This window comes from Macrosteles quadrilineatus, unplaced genomic scaffold (genome assembly GCF_028750875.1).
Source record: "Macrosteles quadrilineatus isolate MER2022 unplaced genomic scaffold, UCM_ALF_1.0 Scaffold_2__2_contigs__length_208266976, whole genome shotgun sequence".
Taxonomy (NCBI): domain Eukaryota; kingdom Metazoa; phylum Arthropoda; class Insecta; order Hemiptera; family Cicadellidae; genus Macrosteles; species Macrosteles quadrilineatus.
Genome location: NW_026542595.1, coordinates 18,470,562 through 18,492,155, shown reverse-complemented (window position 1 = coordinate 18,492,155; position 21,594 = coordinate 18,470,562). Strand labels below are relative to the sequence as shown.

Sequence of the window (21,594 nt, the reverse complement as noted above, 5' to 3'; positions counted from 1 at the left end):
AATTTTAATATAGCAGTGTTAAATCATTTTAGCGAATTTCCCATAATAGGGAATAAGCTATTACCGTTTTACCGTCAAATTTTATGTTTGTAGAACCATTTTTGACTCTACAAACATAACATTTCACAATTGCTTTCCATACCATTTTGTAGAGCTTAAAAAAAGAAATAATTTTGTATATTGAAGCGTTGTTGTATGCCTTACGGTTACAAAGATAATTAAAAAAACTTTAAATTTAAAATTCACATGTTATTTTTATGGATAATAAATAAACTGTTGTAGTTTGCTTGTATATATTTTGATCAAATTCGGCAATTTTGTTTATTTCCATACTAAGCTATCAACATTTCAATAATACCTTCCCTGTAGCAGCAAACCTAGGTACTCATTAAAATTAATGTTATTTAAAAAGGAAATAAATCTGACAATTTCCAGGGAACATTTTAGTAGAAATCCAGCCAGGTAAATGGAAATTCGCTTAGTCAGCAGGTTTGCTGCGGCGAGGGTATTTTTTTATTCTAATAATTTGCTTCTTAATCCAGAAAGACAAATGTTATTAGTTTTCAAACTCAAGAATCAGGGGATCAAAATCAACCGATCTCAATCATCAAACTTAAAAACACAGAAATTCTTAGTAAGGACAACATTAAATTCTTGGGATTGGAAATTGATAAAACTGTAAAATGGAACTGCAACATTGAAAAGTTACTTGCCAAAATCACATCAGGATTATATGCTTTCCTAGATTGAATCCTTAATGTGAAAAACAAACTCTAAAAGTTAATTATTTTTAGATTTTTTGTATTTTATATTTATTTTATATCCACTCAAGTATATCATTATTATGCACTTTATGCAATTGTAAACTAGTGATTACAATTTGAATTCTATTCTAAAAAAAACAAATGAAAGCTATTAAAATTATCTGCAATTTAGGTTCTGGAACTTCTGTTAATAAAGAACATTTAAAATCAGAATAGAAAATATAATGACAATTTACGGAATGTAAGTTTTCGAAACAATTTTATCAGTAAAGGACAGACTTCATGATTTGGAACGAGTTGGGGTTTGTCATAATTATTCCATCAGAAAACGGGAAATCCTTGCAATTAGCCACCATAGTCTGAAACTTTTTGAGAAAAAACCCATGTATGCGGGATCAAAATATTATAACCTCCCAATCAAAATTAAATCAGAGACTTCCAAACAATAATATTTAAAAATAAATTTTAAAATTTCTCATCAGCAAGGCTATTTTTTTCTTTTGAAGAGTTGAATAGTCTTTGAGGTTAAAAATAAATTCAACATATGTACGTTTTGTTTACAATTGTATTCATTTTGTTTGGCTTTGTCTTATTATAAAAAAATAAGTTTTCCTACAGTTACCTAACAATGTACATGTTCTCTCACTGATTTGAGAAAGCAAAGTGGCCAATTCGCTCATCAGTGAGACAATGTTATCTTTGTCTCACTCTAATTACTTTGTCTCACTCCAGATTTGCAACGTGAAGGCACGAAATAGTGAGCGCCTAACATGCAGGCAACGTCGTATGCGCGCGAAATACGTTGGCAGCACTGGCTGTAAATCAGCTGGTCAGCTGTTGTATTTGTCACTTCACATTAAATGTTATTTTAAAACATCACTTCTGTGTAAAAATAGGTTATGTTTCTTCACCAATTTATATGGTAACTGTAGGAAAAGTATAATGTGCAACTCGAGTTCAAAGTACAATTGCCTCACTCGAGAAACCATTCCAATTCCAATGGAGAAATCCATGGTAAGGATTTCTCTCGAGTGAGTCAATTGCTCACTTTTCTCACTAGTTGCACAAATAACTATTGTAAAATTTTGTTTTTATTTTGTTATGTAAGAAATGTATTTAATAACTGTTACTTGCAACTGTTGACACTATTCAATGTATTTCTGTGTACAAGAGATGAATGATGTAGTTTTGAATTGAATTGAATACTGACCAATTTACTGCCTTCAGTCTATCAGTGTTGTTAAATTATTATGGATCGGTCTATTTTGATCACCCTTCCCTTTGATATATGTGTCTATCAGTAGCAAACTTGTTAAATAAAACATTTTGAAACTTTTTACCTATGCTTACTTCCAAAGAAAGTTTTTTTTTCATAATACAGTACAACCTATAATTTGAAAAGAATAAAAAAATCATAAATAAAGAACAGGCATTGTAAAAGTAATTATACACAAAAGTAACAAAACATCTTTATTTAAAGAAATAAAATCATCCAAAAAATGAATGTTTAAGCTTAACTCTAGTAAAATAATTCTTGTACCAAAGATAAAATGTATATTATACTAAGGGTTTTTTCATACATCTAACGAGTTTACTTTTATCAAAATAGTTTTCCTATTTTATAACATTTATGTCTTATACATACAACAGAGCTAAGTGAATAGTTACAAGAAAATACATCATCTACATGTTACATCTCTTGTCTTGATTATTTCAGGTGTATAGCCTCAGTAACACTAAACATTAACCAGAGTTATAATTACAAAATAAATCAAAACTGTAACTTATCAAATCATAATACAGTATAGCACTGGAACACAAAAATTCTTACTGTGTAACAAAGAGTACAAATGTCATGTGCATATGTCTTTACAAAGTTGTTTGGAAGTTCTTAAGCACAATCATTGAAAAACTCTTGTTAATTTTTGGGTAAAAGAACAAAACTCGTAAATGGTTCCTTCTTAGTATAAAAAGGAGCTAAGAAATATTTCCCTTACATCACAGTTAAACAGTCAGTTTCAAATTTCTGCAAGTAATTTTACTACAATATGTGTTGTTAGCGCATCAATTACATCTGTAAAGCAAAGGTTAACTGTCGTAGGATTTTGATATTAGTAATACAATTTTAATATCAGACCACAAGATATTTGCCTTGAAAAGGAATGAACAATAAGATTATTCACATTTAGACAATATTTAAAGAGGACACGTTGAGGGTGAAATGCACAGTCCTTTACAAATAATCCAATAACACAGCCAGAATGGAGATGTTGTCTAGAAGCTTTTAGTTAGAGAGCCTGAGTTCCATAGAGGGACTATTGACAGGCCTCAGTTCTGATGGAGGTTGGACATCAAGTTGTAGGCCGTGTTCAATGGCACGGCCACGGAGCCACTTAACGAGCTGTTGATGATGCCCAGAAAAGGTGTGGTCATGCAACTGTTTCCAATACGGGTAGTCTACATCGCACAAGTGACACACCAACTCCTTGGGTGCAAGATTCCTGTAACAACCAGTCACATTGAGGGAACACACATAAGGCAATACAATTGGTTGGATATTAAACGTCAAATACAAACAGTTAACATACTTTTTTAAAACAATACCTTTTCTTTTTGTAGCCTGAGTTATTTTATGAATTACTAATGACTACATTATTTTACTTACTTTTGCGCGCAGTTCATGAGATTCTTTACTTTCTTAACTAGTTCCTCTATGTACTTCTTATCTCGACTGGAATCAAGGTCTATAGCGCTGATCAGTTGGTAGATTTTGTTGAGGAACAAATGCTCGTCTTCTTTGAAGGGAGGGACCAGATCCTCTTGATTTACAAATCTCCATCTATGAGCATTTTGGAAGTGTTCGACTTTGATCGGTTGACGATAAGTTGAGATCAATCTGTAAAGTGATCACACATGATTTTACTATGAACCCCATGATTTATTATTTATAAGTATTTAGTCAAACTGGTACATGTTAATTTTAATTTGACTATCCCACAGGACTTGGCACAAAGTGGTAACAAATACACATATCTAGAATAGCTAAGACTAGGTTTGAGATTAGTTATTTGAACTTGGCCTCATATAACTGTTCAATATGGAATTTACTTTTGGACTACCAATTGAAACTAATGTTGAAACTAAGTAATGAAACCAAAATTAACTTAGGTTCAACATTATAGTAAATTTATTTCAGTTATTAATTTCTTTACCCGTTCTACTGCTTTTTATCATGCAAAAAGGTTTCTGCATCCTGAAGTTTAATCAACGTTTTATATTGCACATCTCAATGATTGATATTTGAAGGTAAATAGCCAATCCACAACAGGGAGAAACAACATGAGATCCAAGTTATTAGGTTATTTATGCACTTTTTAATGTACAGTAGAACCACACTAATCCGTCACCTACGGGACTGGAAGCATTGTCGGGACAGCAAAAAGGTCAAATTATCAAAGGAACGTGTTTATTGATATAAAAACAAAACATAGTAAAACTGTATTTTGATTTTGAACACATCAATCCATTTCCAACATGACATTAAACAGTCATTACTAACTCATAAACAATGTGTTTTACTATTATGTGCATATTACATCATTAAAATACAATTAGGCTAGTAGGCTATTGCACAATCATGATAACTATGTTATGTCATTAACCTTGGTTTCCAAACCTTTACTCAAGCAGGCAAATTGCCAAACATTGTACAGCAAATAAAGAACAGAATAATAGAAAGTCTAGTAAGTTACTGCTAGTCATAGGCTACTGCTATTCTGTTTCAGGACAGAAGAATGTCGATAAAAACATGAAATAACTCATAAAAAAGTATAAAATAATAGTAGCCTACTTATAGATAATAACAACAGCCGTAAAATACACCGATAAAGATAACAATGACATAAACAGTTTACTTATTTACCAACCTTGGTTATTTTGCATGTAATTATATTTTGTAAATGTATTTTTTTGATGTACCCCTTGAGGGAAATCAAAAAAGAATGATGATGATGATGATGACATAAACAGGGTGTCCAGTTTATTTACTAATAGTGAGTGTTGATACCAAAATGTATCAATTCTCGTTTCTTGATACTGATAACAATTTTTATTTATAGTTTAACCAAATTTTCTAAATATAGTAGAACCTCTGTAATCCGAACCCCTGTAATCCGAACGTCCACTAATCCGAACGCCTCATTGCTGTACTCTATACACAGTATAGTAGCTCTTTATTGTAAACTGTATTTATTGATATACGCACCGTAATAATTTTAATTGTAATGTACAGTACTTTTTTTTCCCTATGTTTACTGCTGTATTAAATAAACACTGTATTTTACTTTATAAAGCATTTTACACTTTTCCCTAGCTATTGTTATGTAAAAACAACAATATGTTCTGTAATCCGAACTACCCCCGGTCCCAATTAGATCGGATTAAAGAAGATGTCCTGTAATTTGGTTGTACTACACACACCCTATAAAGTATTAATAAGATAATGGTGACAAGATGCAGCAATGACTAGGTATGTAGCAACTAGCCAAATAGGTTTTTTTTTATCATGAAATCTTCCGCGGACGTCATCTTTGTCGTTTGCGATCGTGGCAAAATCATGAATATTTCCCGTGGGCGTGTAGTTATCATCGTCGTGTCCCACGGTCACGGAAACGTCATCGTCGTCGTCTGTGATCGCGTCAAAATTATGATCATTTCCCGCAACCGTGTAGACATCACCATTGGCTCTGGTGGTGACGGAAACGTCATCTGCGATCGCGGCAAAATCAAGTACATTTCCCGCGGCCGTGTGGACGTCATCGTCGTCTCTTGCGATTTTGGCATAATTATGAACATTTTCGCGGCCGTGTAGACATTATCATTGACCCCCGCGGTCACGGGAACGTCATCGTCGTCATCCGCGATCGTGGCAAAATCATGAACATTTCCTGCAGCCGTGTACCGTGGTCACAGAAACGTCATCGTCATCGTCCGTGATAGCGGCAAAATCCTACTTTGACAGTTCTCATTGCATATAACGGATTTTTGTTGATGCTTAGTTCAAATTAGCTGTTGTCATGAATGCAAAAAATAGTGCTGCACCCTGTTGGTGAACCTTATAACCTTTTAATGCTATTGCATGTCATAGAACCGACTTAAATAATTGAAACAGCTGACTAAATTTTTAAATTCCTTTTAAATATGAATACTCATAAGGTTAACATGGGAAACTCCAGAGCCACTGGGGCGGAGCCCGAAAGGATTTTTGAGATAAGAATAGGCCTATATATTAATTGGGAATGTCAGCTATCATCATGCCAAATTTTAGCCCAATCCATCGAGTAGTTTAAGCATGATTGAACTTCAAACAAACAAATAAACACACAAACTTTCACATTTATAATATTAGTAAGATTAGTTAGTATGTGTATATATATGTGTCCGTTAGCACGATAACTCGAGCAAAAATGATCCGATTTTGATGAAATTTGGTGTACAAGTGTAAACCTACATTTGTTCAAACTAGTTCGCGAACCAGCTTGATCGGACTATGGGAACGGGGGCTTATGGGGTTTTTATAGGGTTAAAAATTGGTTTTTCCTATTTTTGACCTAAAAAACATAACATTTAGCAATTTCTTTCCAAACCATTTTGTAGAGCTTAAAAACGAAATAATTTAGTATATGGAAGCGTTATTATGCGCCTAATAAGTAATAGTTACTGAGAAAATTCAAAAATATTATAATTTTAAAATTCCCACGTTTAGGGGTGTGCGATGCAGCATATTTTTTTCGATTCGATGCATCGATGCGATTCAAAGAATTTCGATTCGAATCGTTGCGATTCGATTCGATGCATCACGGCATAATTTTCTTCAAAAATTAAATACAATATGTGTTTCTGTAATGGATCCTTTACCTTAAAAAAGTTAAAGTAAAAAATGTACTAAATAAAATTATGAACAAGAGGATAGTTGCTGACCTAACCTCATTAATGGACACTGCTAATTTTATGGTTTGCCTAAGGAAATTCACCCTTCACTAACAATTAGAATAAGCCTATATCAATGAAGCAATCGTTAAGTTTATTATTATTGACCTGTATTAAATAAAATAGAGTTTATTTTATGATGTACAGGTAGTATTGTTACTTAGTTTTCACATTTATATTTGTTGGCTTTCAATACTTTTGGTTCATACTTAAATCAGCATGAACCAAAAAAGTTGATAATCAGTGTTTACTACTACAATCGGATCTTAGGCTGGATCCGGTTTTAATGGATCCGATTTTATTTATACTAGGGATGGACGAGATTGGATTTTTAGTTCGAGACGAGACGAGACGAGATTTTTTATTTCTCATAAAATTTTGAGACGGGATTTCCCTTCTCATACACAACGGGAAATGCACGCTCAAAATTTTTACCTGATTTTGTAACATTGTTAGATGACTGTTTAAATAAAAAAATAATGATAATAGGCAATATTTACAATCTTTTATTAAAAAACATAACATTTTTTTATTAATCACGCCTAAGTTATTAAAAATGCCTACGATTAGGAAACATAGTGATATCAGTTAGGATAGAGTTAAACTTATCCTAAAATAAAATAAATCCTAAAATAAAAGCAAAATAAATATTTATAAAATAGTTGGTACTTGTTTTGACTTTTTATAGTAATAAAACATTCCTCACACTGCTTACACTTAACAAAACTTCTCAAATGTTATTAAAGTAATATTATTAAAATAATTAAAGCAATATTTACATTTAAAGAATTAACTCAATAAGAACGCCTTCGCAAAGGAAACGCAACTACAACACGCTCCTGTATTCCGGGTATTGCATTGACTTTCTGCAGGCGTTTTTATTTATTTTTATTTTTTATTCTCGTCTTGATAAAAATCTCGGCCAAAAAGAAATCTCATCTTGTGTAACGAGATTTAAAATTTCCCGAAATTTCAAACTTGACCATCCCTAATTTATACTATTAACACTAAATGGGCGAGTATTCGAGATTTTGAGTTCGAGTAGAGTACGGCCTTGAAACTCGAGCTTATCTTTGAACTCGCTAGTTTGGTACTGTACTTAAATCCAAACCAGCTAGTGTTGTGTTAGTTTGAATTGGTTTCTTTAATTGTAAGATCAATATTTGTTGAAATGTAACTTGTGTTTACATAAAATGATGGCTAATTTGTATTACTGTAGATTCTACAGTCATACAAATATAGAAATAAGCAAGAGGTAGTTGTCCTAACCTATTTTTATAGCTGGCACGACAGAATAGTTCAACTCAAAGCAGTCGCCGGCGACTGACTGGCAATGGTATACTGACTTGACACAGAATAGAATGACATGATCGGTAGTGATTTTGTTTTAAAGTAGGCCTAGTGTTTCACAATAGAAAATTTGACTACTGAACTGTTACGTAAGCAATAAATTTATGTTTATAAAAGTCAGAATAGAAACACTATAAAGGCAAAACAATAGAAGGGAGGCAGGCGTTGTGCAATGACCTCGAAATGAGCGGAATAGTAACATTGAGTAGGGGGTTGGAAGGGGGGGAAGGGAAGGGTGAGACCTTTGAGCTATATTTAGACTAGACTTTCACCACTTCCCAAATGGCTGGGTATGGGGATTACAATAGCAGGGTTTTTCCTTGCCTGGTTTGACTTTTGTCTTTTTGTGTAGGAGATTTGAATAATCAAAAATATAATTTGAATTGACCACAATTATTTAGCATTGATAATACAATTTGCAAGGGACCAGGAGGAAATAGAACAAAACACTTAAATTAATAGAATAACACACAAAGTAAACAAGAAATTAAATACAGAACATGGTGATTTAACACTGTCACTGTCACTCAATTTTGTTGTCTAGAAGGGTCGGTGAACTAATCAATAAATAGCCAAAACCAGTTTCCTCCCCCTCTTCTCTCTCAATCACACCATCACCCCCCCCCCCTGAGCCGGGAGGCCCAGCACTTTGTCCTTGAAACACCCTAGCCTCTGAAACAATAAACCCTTACACCTGCGTTGCTGTTTTGACAACAGGTTTATGATGAATGCGTTCACTATTTTTCATTTTCCAGAATTAACTATCAATTATTATTATTTGCAAGTTACAAAATAGGAAACTACATGACATTATGGTATTCAATTACCCATGTATTATCAAAAATGTATAATTCATTACTTATTTTGATAATAAAAAGCATTCATTACAGCACGCAGCACTTATTGATATATATATATATATATATATATAATCATCAAAGTATCTGTTACTTTATACAAAATAAAATAGGTACAAAATTGTGTGGCCAGTCAAACTTTATAAACAAACATTTTATTCTATAAAATACAGATGGTAAATAGGGGTTGGTTTAAAGGAAATAAAATACAAAACAGATTGATTAATTATTTTGATAAACGATAGAAAGGTTATGGGATTGATTGAACTAAAATAACCACAGGGAATCTTAATTAGAAAAGTCGTCAACCACAATTTGTTTAATCAGTACATCGCTAGAGAGAGAGGGGGAGAGAGAGATAGCAGATAAGGGCGTTTGATAGGGAATATGAAAAAGTAAACAAACAAGGAACAACGACGCGACAATACTCGTTTATAGCCTTATTGTCTCGACCACTACATTTGCACACCTGACCACTTTTTGTTTCTTCCTTATCTTTCATCCGTCCCAAAATGGAATTCCTGAAATAGTTTGTTGGTATAATCTTCCCTCACACACAAGGCGCAGAGCTCAGTGCGCACTGTAGGTTGCATATAATATAATAGGTTACGTACCTTATTCCGTCTTCAGTCTTAACTTAGTCAATGCTGGATGACTAGTTTCGGGAACAAAGTCCCATTATCAAATCCTTATTTAAAACATCAATTGAATATGGTCAAATATCCGACGTAAGTCTTCATCAATGTATACATGCAGGTTGACGACACATAAAGTTTACACATTTTACATAAATATAGTTACAAAAACAATTACGATAGGCCGGCCACATTGAAACGGGACAAACCGACGCAGGTTACACGGCGGACACGACAGAACTATCCATTGTCCAGTTGGTGACATTGACCTTGGGGGAGGGGGTACGTCAGCTGATAAAGACTTGTAGTAGCTCTGATGTTAATGTTTTCAATTCTATCAAATAAAATATTTGAACCATAGTTTAGTTTTTCATTCAAAACGTCTTGAGAGGATTTTTTATTGGCTTTATAAATTTCAAGACTCTCTAAGACGTTCATGAGCGGACCTTTACTGCATTTGTGCAAGATTTGTAAATTATCTTGGCAACTGTTTACATTGTGATTGGCATTTACTAGATGTTCTGCAAATTTGGATCGTTGTAAAGACAGTTTAGGTTTAGGTAGGTGTTCTTTAAATCTGGTATTAAAGGAGCGTCCCGATTGGCCTATGTATAATTTGGAGCAATCATTACAAGACAGTTTGTAAACACCTGTGCCATTTAAATCATTGTCATTTTGTTTACGGTCGGATTGGCTCAAATGACGTTCTAGCTTGTTTGATGTTTTACTAGCTAGGGTGATTTGATGTTTTTTCAATTCATTTTTTAATGTATAGTGTAAGTTGGCTCCAAATTCAACGGATACAAAGTTGCTGGGTTTATCAATTTGTTTACCAATTTTGTGCTTTTGTTTGTCAACTATCTTATCGATAATACTGCTGGGGTAACCATTGCTGACAGCTATATGTTTCAGAATGAGGTACTCTGAGTTGTAGTCTTCTGGGGACATTGGGATTTTTAACATTCTGTTTACAAAACTGTTGTAAGCTGCCATTTTGTGAGCTTGGGGATGATTAGATGAGGCGTGAATGGTGTGGTCAGTAGTCGTAGGCTTCCTGTAGATTTTGAATTTTATTTTGTCATTATTTTTGGTGAGCGTTAAATCCAGGAAGTTTAAAGATTGGTTCAGTTCGATTTCCAGTGTAAACTTTAAACTAGAGGATATATTATTTAAATAATTATTCAGAAGCTGCAGTTGTCTGGAGTTGCCTTTATAAATTAAAAATATGTCGTCCACATATCTTTTGTAGAAGATTATATTACTGCGGAGTTTATTTCTGTCGGAGAAAAAATAGATTCATTCTCGAAATGGTTCAAATAAATTTCTGATAGTATGCTAGATAGAGGTGAGCCCATAGCCAAGCCGTCGTTCTGTAAATAGTATTTGTCGTTAAATGAAAAATAGTTTTGCTCTAATGTGATTCTGAGTAGGGTAATCAATTCATCAATTGCTTCGGGGCTAAGTTCCGAATTTTGTGACAGGTTGTCTCGAGTAATATCTAAAGTCTTCTTGATTGGGACGTTGGTATATAAATTTACTATGTCTAGTGAAGCCAGTAAGTGTCTATTTGGTATTTTGACATTGGAAAGTTGTCCTACGAGGTCTATGCTATTTTTTTAAGCTATGGTTATTCTGTAGCTTTACATGTTTTCTCAGCAATTTGTCGAGTACTTTGGCAATTTTATAAGTTGGGGCTGACGTGAAGTTGACTAGGGGTCTTATAGGCATTTGCTCTTTATGAATTTTTGGCAAACCTCTAAGTATCGGAGCTGTGGGTTTTATCATTTTTAAATGATTGCATCGGTCGCCGTTCAAAATCGATTTAGTTCTGTTTAATGCATTTTTTAACCTGGTCTGGAAAGTGTCTGTCGGATCTTTAGATACTTCAGTTATGCTGTTGTTCTTGATAAAATCTAAAACTTTGTCATTGTACACATTTTTGTCCATAATGACGATGCATTGGCCTTTATCAGATTTAGTTATCAAACAATTGTTAGTTACTAATTTTTCTTTAATGCATTTAATGGTGTTTAAATCGTGTTTCAGGAGTTTTTTCTTTTGTGTTTTGTTAGTTAATATGGAACGAACTTTTTGGTCGATAATATGCCTGACATAATTTTTGGAATTTTCATCTTGGATTTTGTCAATCGCTATTTCGGCATTGAGTATTTCTGAAACTAAGTTTTTACTCCAGTTACCCTGTTGGAAGTTATGCTTTAAGCCTTTATTTAAGACGTTAATTTCATCGTCTGTAAAATTTATATTTGTGCAATTCTTCACCCTTGGAAAAAATTTGTGGGTTATCATGAATTTTTCAACAGGCGTGCTTTGTTGTTGGATTAATTTGTCTATTTTATTTTTCTGAGTGTTAGTCTTCCTTAGAATTATTTTGTTGATTTGATTGTCAATAATGGAAAGGACCATGTTACTTTGAGCTGGATGTATGGTGTTCAAAAGTTCAATGTGCTTTCTTAAAAGTAACGTATTTAACATGTTCTTCTTTTTGTAAAGGAATTTTATTTCATTTTTAATCCAGCTTATAAATAATAAAAGCATAGCAGCCAAAAAAGCTAAATCTATTGCTGAATTAAGCTGGATTAAAAATGAAATAAAATTCCTTTACAAAAAGAAGAACATGTTAAATACGTTACTTTTAAGAAAGCACATTGAACTTTTGAACACCATACATCCAGCTCAAAGTAACATGGTCCTTTCCATTATTGACAATCAAATCAACAAAATAATTCTAAGGAAGACTAACACTCAGAAAAATAAAATAGACAAATTAATCCAACAACAAAGCACGCCTGTTGAAAAATTCATGATAACCCACAAATTTTTTCCAAGGGTGAAGAATTGCACAAATATAAATTTTACAGACGATGAAATTAACGTCTTAAATAAAGGCTTAAAGCATAACTTCCAACAGGGTAACTGGAGTAAAAACTTAGTTTCAGAAATACTCAATGCCGAAATAGCGATTGACAAAATCCAAGATGAAAATTCCAAAAATTATGTCAGGCATATTATCGACCAAAAAGTTCGTTCCATATTAACTAACAAAACACAAAAGAAAAAACTCCTGAAACACGATTTAAACACCATTAAATGCATTAAAGAAAAATTAGTAACTTACAATTGTTTGATAACTAAATCTGATAAAGGCCAATGCATCGTCATTATGGACAAAAATGTGTACAATGACAAAGTTTTAGATTTTATCAAGAACAACAGCATAACTGAAGTATCTAAAGATCCGACAGACACTTTCCAGACCAGGTTAAAAAATGCATTAAACAGAACTAAATCGATTTTGAACGGCGACCGATGCAATCATTTAAAAATGATAAAACCCACAGCTCCGATACTTAGAGGTTTGCCAAAAATTCATAAAGAGCAAATGCCTATAAGACCCCTAGTCAACTTCACGTCAGCCCCAACTTATAAAATTGCCAAAGTACTCGACAAATTGCTGAGAAAACATGTAAAGCTACAGAATAACCATAGCTTAAAAAAATAGCATAGACCTCGTAGGACAACTTTCCAATGTCAAAATACCAAATAGACACTTACTGGCTTCACTAGACATAGTAAATTTATATACCAACGTCCCAATCAAGAAGACTTTAGATATTACTCGAGACAACCTGTCACAAAATTCGGAACTTAGCCCCGAAGCAATTGATGAATTGATTACCCTACTCAGAATCACATTAGAGCAAAACTATTTTTCATTTAACGACAAATACTATTTACAGAACGACGGCTTGGCTATGGGCTCACCTCTATCTAGCATACTATCAGAAATTTATTTGAACCATTTCGAGAATGAATCTATTTTCTCCGACAGAAATAAACTCCGCAGTAATATAATCTTCTACAAAAGATATGTGGACGACATATTTTTAATTTATAAAGGCAACTCCAGACAACTGCAGCTTCTGAATAATTATTTAAATAATATATCCTCTAGTTTAAAGTTTACACTGGAAATCGAACTGAACCAATCTTTAAACTTCCTGGATTTAACGCTCACCAAAGATAATGACAAAATAAAATTCAAAATCTACAGGAAGCCTACGACTACTGACCACACCATTCACGCCTCATCTAATCATCCCCAAGCTCACAAAATGGCAGCTTACAACAGTTTTGTAAACAGAATGTTAAAAATCCCAATGTCCCCAGAAGACTACAACTCAGAGTACCTCATTCTGAAACATATAGCTGTCAGCAATGGTTACCCCAGCAGTATTATCGATAAGATAGTTGACAAACAAAAGCACAAAATTGGTAAACAAATTGATAAACCCAGCAACTTTGTATCCGTTGAATTTGGAGCCAACTTACACTATACACTAAAAAATGAATTGAAAAAACATCAAATCACCCTAGCTAGTAAAACATCAAACAAGCTAGAACGTCATTTGAGCCAATCCGACCGTAAACAAAATGACAATGATTTAAATGGCACAGGTGTTTACAAACTGTCTTGTAATGATTGCTCCAAATTATACATAGGCCAATCGGGACGCTCCTTTAATACCAGATTTAAAGAACACCTACCTAAACCTAAACTGTCTTTACAACGATCCAAATTTGCAGAACATCTAGTAAATGCCAATCACAATGTAAACAGTTGCCAAGATAATTTACAAATCTTGCACAAATGCAGTAAAGGTCCGCTCATGAACGTCTTAGAGAGTCTTGAAATTTATAAAGCCAATAAAAAATCCTCTCAAGACGTTTTGAATGAAAAACTAAACTATGGTTCAAATATTTTATTTGATAGAATTGAAAACATTAACATCAGAGCTACTACAAGTCTTTATCAGCTGACGTACCCCCTCCCCCAAGGTCAATGTCACCAACTGGACAATGGATAGTTCTGTCGTGTCCGCCGTGTAACCTGCGTCGGTTTGTCCCGTTTCAATGTGGCCGGCCTATCGTAATTGTTTTTGTAACTATATTTATGTAAAATGTGTAAACTTTATGTGTCGTCAACCTGCATGTATACATTGATGAAGACTTACGTCGGATATTTGACCATATTCAATTGATGTTTAAAATAAGGATTTGATAATGGGACTTTGTTCCCGAAACTAGTCATCCAGCATTGACTAAGTTAAGACTGAAGACGGAATAAGGTACGTAACCTATTATATTATATTCAATTATCAGTCTTGGTGGCAAAGATGTTTAAACTGTAGGTTGCCACGGCAACCGTGTGTCGTCATAGCGACTTAGCCAATCACGCACGCGCACTGCGTTGTAGATTACGATACGAATAACCCTCTGACTTCGATGTTGTAATTGAATCGAATTTTTCTAATGATGCGTAATGCAGGGATGAAACTGAACATTTAGACAAGTTTAGGTTATTTATTTTGTTCTAAAAATAAAAATAATACATTTAAAGGTCTGACTTATTGATACAGACATTTTTTAGTATAATTTCGTGTTGAGGACACTCGCACGCCGGTTGTCTGAGACTGAATTCTGACATCTTGAAATGTAGATTGTACTGTGTTGTGCAATATCATCTGCCTGCAGAGAGAACAGTTGAAAATAACCTTTAGCTGTTTTGAACTAAATAGTGTACTAAGTTGGTTACTAAAGTTGTTAGCGTGATTACTAAACCAATAGATATCAAATAAATAAATGTTAAATAAAATATCTATCCATCCCTGTCGGCTGTCGGTATCGGCGAAATCGATGTTTGGCAATCGATTCTTGATACCGATATTCCTAGTATCGGCAATGTCCGAGTATCGGTGGTAGCGATAATTGACACTTCCCTATTTAAAACTCATTTTGGAGTCCTAAATTAGTTTTAAATATGCATCGGGACGTAATCGTTGCATCGGGAGTTAACCGCTGCATCGGTCTTTTTCGATGCATCGAGGCCAAATCGATGCATCGTGATTTCGATGCATGCTGAATCGAATCGCGATTCGATGCATCGAATCGAATCGAATCGAAATTTCGATGCATTTTCGATGCATCGCACACCCCTACCCACGTTATTCTTATGGAGAATAAGTAAACTGTTGTAGTTTGCTTGTTTATGAACATATTTTGATCAAATTTGGAAAATGCATTTATTTCTTACTAAACTATTAAACATAAAAAAACGTTTTTATCCTCCCTGTTGCAGCAAACCTACGTACTCGTTAAACTAATTTTATTTAAATAGGGAGTAAATGGCGTATGGAGACATTTTAATGTAAATCCAATCAGGCAAATGGAAATTCGCTTGGTCTGCAGGTTTGTTGCAGCGAGGGTATTCTATTCTTTCTTGAGTTTTTCTTCATCCATCCATTCAACAAGTTACAATCACCATTCCATTCCATCCCAATCACAGGCTACAAAAGTTGTCATGGTTAACAAATTAAATACCTAATCACAAAACATTGTGACATAGCAAGCACACAGCAGACATATGTGTAGTAGGCCTAAGGTGTGGGAATAACCCACATCGCAGCCAACAATTATAAAATAACGCAAACAGACATCTCTAGTCAGACACTTACGATACTAGCGCTACTGCCGGGAAACGAGGAATGGACCGGCGAGGAGGTTTGTCTTAGGCAAACTTCGTAAGGGTGTGCATAGGCTACTTCTCTTCTCTTGGTAACGTAAACTAGACATTCCATCCCCATGTTAAAGTTGTAGCCAGGTTTTTAATCAAATTTGTCTTAGTTGATGTGAGCCACCTACAGATTGCGCTGATCTAAATTACTGTAATTTCTGCCGATTACACGATGGTTTTTACCAAGTTAAACTGATGGAATGACTTATTATGAGCTATAGCAACTGTTGTGACCCAGCAACTAAGTTAGTAACAAAAAAATAAGGTACAAAATAGAGTTTTAGACACTAGCGCAATCTGTGACTGGCTCACACAACTACGTTCTTTTTTAGTAAAAAATTGGCGACAGCTGATCCATATAGATGGGATGTAATAGTGTAAGGTAGGGAAGACCAATTAGTAAATTAATCGTTAGGGGGATAAAGGGGTAAAGGGGTATCTTTTCTAAATTGAACTGATGTAATGACTTATTATGAGCTATAGCAACTGTTGTGACCCAGCAACTATGTCAGTAACAAAAAATAAGGTACAAAATAGAGTTTTAGACACTAGCACAATCTGTGACTGGCTCACACAACTACGTTCTTTTTTAGTAAAAAATTGGCGACAGCTGATCCATATAGATGGGATGTCTTCTTCTGTATCCAATAGTCAATGGTAATAGTGTAAGGTAGGGATGACCAATTAGTAAATTAATCGTTAGGGGGATAAAGGAGTAAAGGGGTATCTTTTCTAAATTGACCACGTTCAACCAACAATAAATTAAGTGATGTACCGTAACTAAATTAAACTTTACAATTATCAATATCCAACTTAGGGCAAGTTGTTGCAGGCATCTAATAATGGTGAGGGCTAATTAGAATATGAAAATGTAGTTAATCTATTAATTAAAGGCCCATCAAAGCTGGTTTACGCTGAGCAGGGTTTTTGTGAGAGCTATTGGGAAATGGAACCAGTACGTTTTTCATTAAAATGTGGATCTGGGTGGATTTATTCCAGTCAGGACCTCACAGTTGGTAGCAGAGCGTTACGTAACCTCATAGCTTGCATAGTAACTCTCGCAAAATCCTGTTCGGCTGGCCAAGCTTTAAATAAGTCTCAAATTCCATAATTTTCACTTTTAAAACGATTTTTTTATTTTCGGGGAAGGTAATCTAAGGTATTCAGTGATGGTTTAGAAAATGAATTCCATTGTGTAATCATGTAAGGTCAGATCACGTGATCGAGTCTTCAACTTCTGCCCATGACCTCGTGTGAGCAAGTTAACTCATCAAGGTATTAAATTTAACTTCTGCAAATTCATTTATTTATTAAGTTGAGGTTCCAAATGTCAAGGCGTGTTTACAATAAATTTTCATTTCAATATCTGATTTTAAATGACGAATATGCAGCAATGTAATTAGTACGATGTAGGACTACTTAACTCAAATGAGTGCCTATGTGAAGCATCCTGTTGAGCTGCGAAGCACATTTAAATAATTTAATAGTCAGTAACGTACATTTTTATTTATTTTACAGCGAATTATAATTCCCAATCTTTTTTCTCCAAAGTCAATTATTTTCAATATGTGATAAATAAATTAAAGAAGCATTAGAATGCAAGCCCCTTCATCTGCACATGTACAGCCGTCAATGCAGTTCTGTCTAAAGGATGGCGTGTCCTTGAATTTCGGTACTGAATTAGGCTATGTGTAGTGACTATTTATTTGACTGTTAATGTATTTGTTTTAAATGTTAATTGCAATAGGAATGATTGAGTGGGAATTCGATTTCAGTTGGGGATTGTTCTGATGTGGTACAGTATATTCAGCCTAAGTAAGTTTGCTAGGTTAAGTAGCTGCGGTGTGTTCAGATTAAATTTATTGCCACCATGCACAGTAATTTTGTGTAACCCCTTTTGTGTATAATAATTTTTTATGGTGGTTCCAAAGCAATTTAGCCCTAAGTAGGCCTAGGCCTATTCAATCTTAAGCAGTTAACCTTAAATAATTCCTCCCAGAAAATCAGGTCATTGTTGTTTATTCTTAATCTTAGCAGCCTAGTTTATTTTTAATAGTGAAATTTACACCCCTTTTTTACACAATTTGCTAGATTTAATACAGTGATTGCTAGAACAAGTTAGGCTGAATTGAGTAGGTAATGGGTGGGTTGACCGCAAGATGTAATAAGTTTTACTGATTCAGTACCTGAGTAAAACATGCGATACTGCTGATACTGCTTCTATTAAGTAATCAAAAGCGTTTGGGGCATTCGATAATATTAAAAAAAAAATTGTCTGAATACTTTTGTAGTTTAGTATGCAATGTGTGGAACATCACTGCGGACTTTCTGTTGCTTAATATTGGATGGATCCACCATTTTCGCTGCTGTGATCAGCGTCGTCTTGATAAAAGTACACTGATAACAACACTATGAATGTTAATTTGCGGCATGATCCAGGGCCACGTTTAACCTCGGCGCTTCACTAAACTGCTAGTGGAGCCACGGTGTATGTGAGGACGCTGCAGATTGTAGTTCGTACTCTGCTACTAGTGGAGCCACCAACTGTCGCGTGTAGCGCACTACAATTTGCAGCGCGAGAATTTACGGCAAGTGGAGCCGCAGTCTAAGGAGCAGACGATTGTCAGTGCAAATGGATAGCTTGGACCTTGAAGCTTTGTTCAACAATTCTTTGTTTTGTTTCCATTTTATTTTTGTCAAATGGACTGTGACATTTCAAAAACAATAATGTGGGAACCTACTGCATATAAATAATGGACAGAAATAGTTTAATATACAACAATTTTTAACACATTAGACTAAAAAAACTCAAATCATAAAATTTTCTAGGTATTTTTCTTGGACAGTGAGGTTATGTTAGCGGAAGCCTATTGTTTCGTCGTCACGGTCGGACCAAGCGAGGAGTCGGACCATCGGAGGTCAGATTAGCGAGGTTCTACTGTAAATAGAAATTGTATGAAATACATACTTCAGAAGCAAACTTCTGATATTTTGCTGCATTTGAATTATCTGGTCATCCATCATGTGTTCATCATCTTTGGAAGAAAACGCCTGATTCAGCCAATACCTCAACTTGTTTACCTGAAACAGATTGTTTATTAGTTTGTTGAAACATAAGCTATCTGTTATATTTTGTTTAAGTGAACTTCTTTTATACTTTCAAGTGTGTTGTGTGAGTCGGTGCCAATAAAACTACTTTAACACAACTTAAACACAACAACTTTAAAAACAACTTAAAATTTATGTGGTTCAACTTGCTTTGTACTTTTGTAGACCTTAATTTATAGTGTTGGATGTTTGTATTATTAGTTTGGAAGTTTAATTTTTTGACATGTGTAATATTGTTTAATAAATGTACAAGTCATAGGCTGTCATAACACATGATTTATAAAAAAAATGTTTCATTGAATGGTAATTATTTTAAATTTTGAAAATATTTTTTTTTATTTATTTTATTTCCAAAAAATACAAATTTACAACACATACAATTCCAAGCCACAAAAGCCAATATGGCTTGTCTGCAGCAATTATTCTAATTTTGTTCTTTCACAGTGCTTTTTTTTTATTCAATCAGTCTTTGTTATTCAATCAGTCTTTTGTTTCCCTTGTTTTTCTTTAAGAATTCAATAATATACCAAACCAATCATAGAATTTAAAGTAGTCAGATTTTAACAATTATTAATAAACAATGAAAAAAGCAACAGTAGTAAACGGATTTAAAACTATTAAAAAAGTAACAATAATAAACATTTGGAACAGTGAACAACAATGATAAAATATGAAACACAGTTATCTTTATGCTTTAACTCAGATCTAGATATAAATTCTTTAACTTCTTCTTTAAAACTCTACAGTAACATATATTCCTCAGCTGTACTGGTAAACTGTTTAACAAGAATGGAACTAAATATTCCCTTGTTCTTTTAGAATATTTATTTGTTGTTCTAGGCACAATAAAGAACATTTGCCTTGAGTTGTAACTTGAACATTAAGGTTTTTGAACTCATCTGAAAAATAATAATCTGTTATAATTAAAAACTTACACAGCCCATCAATTGGCAAAACGTTGACCAATTGATAACCTAGCATGGGATTATCAACCAGATCAGCAGAATCAAGCTTAGTCATTGTTTTGATTATCCTGCTTTGCACGGTTTTTAGTTGCATTATGGCTGTGTTTGATGCTGCTCCCCATGACCTTACACCATATCTAAGCAATGATTCACACAGACTTGAGTAAATCAATTTCATTGTTTTTAGTGGCAGGTATTGTCTTATATGGTAAAACTTAAATAAGCATAATCTTAATTTATCAGTTAGTTGTTTCAAGTGCAAGTCCCATTTCATGTTATGGTCAATTATGATTCCCAGATATTTATAACTTAAAACATATACTCCAAATTCATACACTGACACATATTTTCATTGCTTTTCCGATGCAGACAATCGTGTGAATGAAATTTTACTGCTAGCTCTGTGCATTGGTACGAAGGTGAATGAATATGCATAAACTTTGATTTACTGCCATTTATAATCAATCCATTGTCATGGCACCACATTGTCAGCTTCAAAAAATCTGCTTCAATCTTAGTTTTTGCCACGTTTATATTTTTATCGGATAGGGCTGTATCATCTGCGTACATAAAGGTTCTACAGAATTGTATAGCATCTGGCATCTCATTTACATAAATTAGGTACATCAAAGGCCCTAATATACTTCCTTGTGGTACACCGTATTCTAATTCTTTTTCTTCACTAAATTTATCGTTTAATCTTACTTTAATTTTTCTGTTTTTTAAATAGTTTATAAACCAGTCTTTACATGGACCTCTAATTCCTGCTTTTTCTAAAGCCACTGCAATTTTTTTGTGTTCTAGGGTATCAAAAGCTTTACTGAAATCAATAAAAATCACCAATACTTGCTTTCCCTGGCCCAATTGATTGTTTACATAGTCTGAAAATTCTAACAGCTCATTTGTCCCTCGTTTCCTTTGATATGCATATTGACTTTCATGTATCACTCCATTATCTTCTAAATGATTTATTAGTTTATTTGCAACATACCTTTCTAATATCTTACCAAGGGAGGGGAGGATCGATATAGGACGATAATTTGAATAGTCATCATGTCTCTTTGATTTATAGATTGGTCTTAAAACTGCAATCTTAAGCATGTCTGGAAAGTTTGAATTTCTAATGGAAGTATTTATCAATAAAACAATAGAATCAATTAAAACATCCGAAATAATGCGACTGTTCTTTACTTTTCTGTTGAGGAAGAATTTGGTCTTTCAAGAGTTTTTCAATTCAAACATATTTTTTAATACAAAATAATTTGTCTTAGTAGATCCTCTATAATTTGCTATTCCATAGGATATGTGAGAATTCATGGTGTCTACTAAATCTGG

General features: G+C 33.8%; 1 protein-coding gene across 1 annotated transcript in view; it reads right to left on the bottom strand.

The window, feature by feature from the left end:
* Positions 1 to 2,221: 2,221 nt before the first annotated feature.
* Positions 2,222 to 21,594, bottom strand: part of LOC128987429 (probable ATP-dependent RNA helicase spindle-E) — a 274,025-nt gene continuing 254,652 nt past the window's right edge. The window contains exons 25-27 of the mRNA XM_054408268.1: positions 19,155 to 19,267; positions 3,430 to 3,660; positions 2,222 to 3,265 (exon numbers count right to left, since the gene is read on the bottom strand). Of these exons, the coding sequence (XP_054264243.1) occupies positions 3,049 to 3,265; positions 3,430 to 3,660; positions 19,155 to 19,267 (561 nt within the window). The 3' untranslated portion in view covers positions 2,222 to 3,048. The remainder of the gene's footprint in view (positions 3,266 to 3,429; positions 3,661 to 19,154; positions 19,268 to 21,594) is intronic.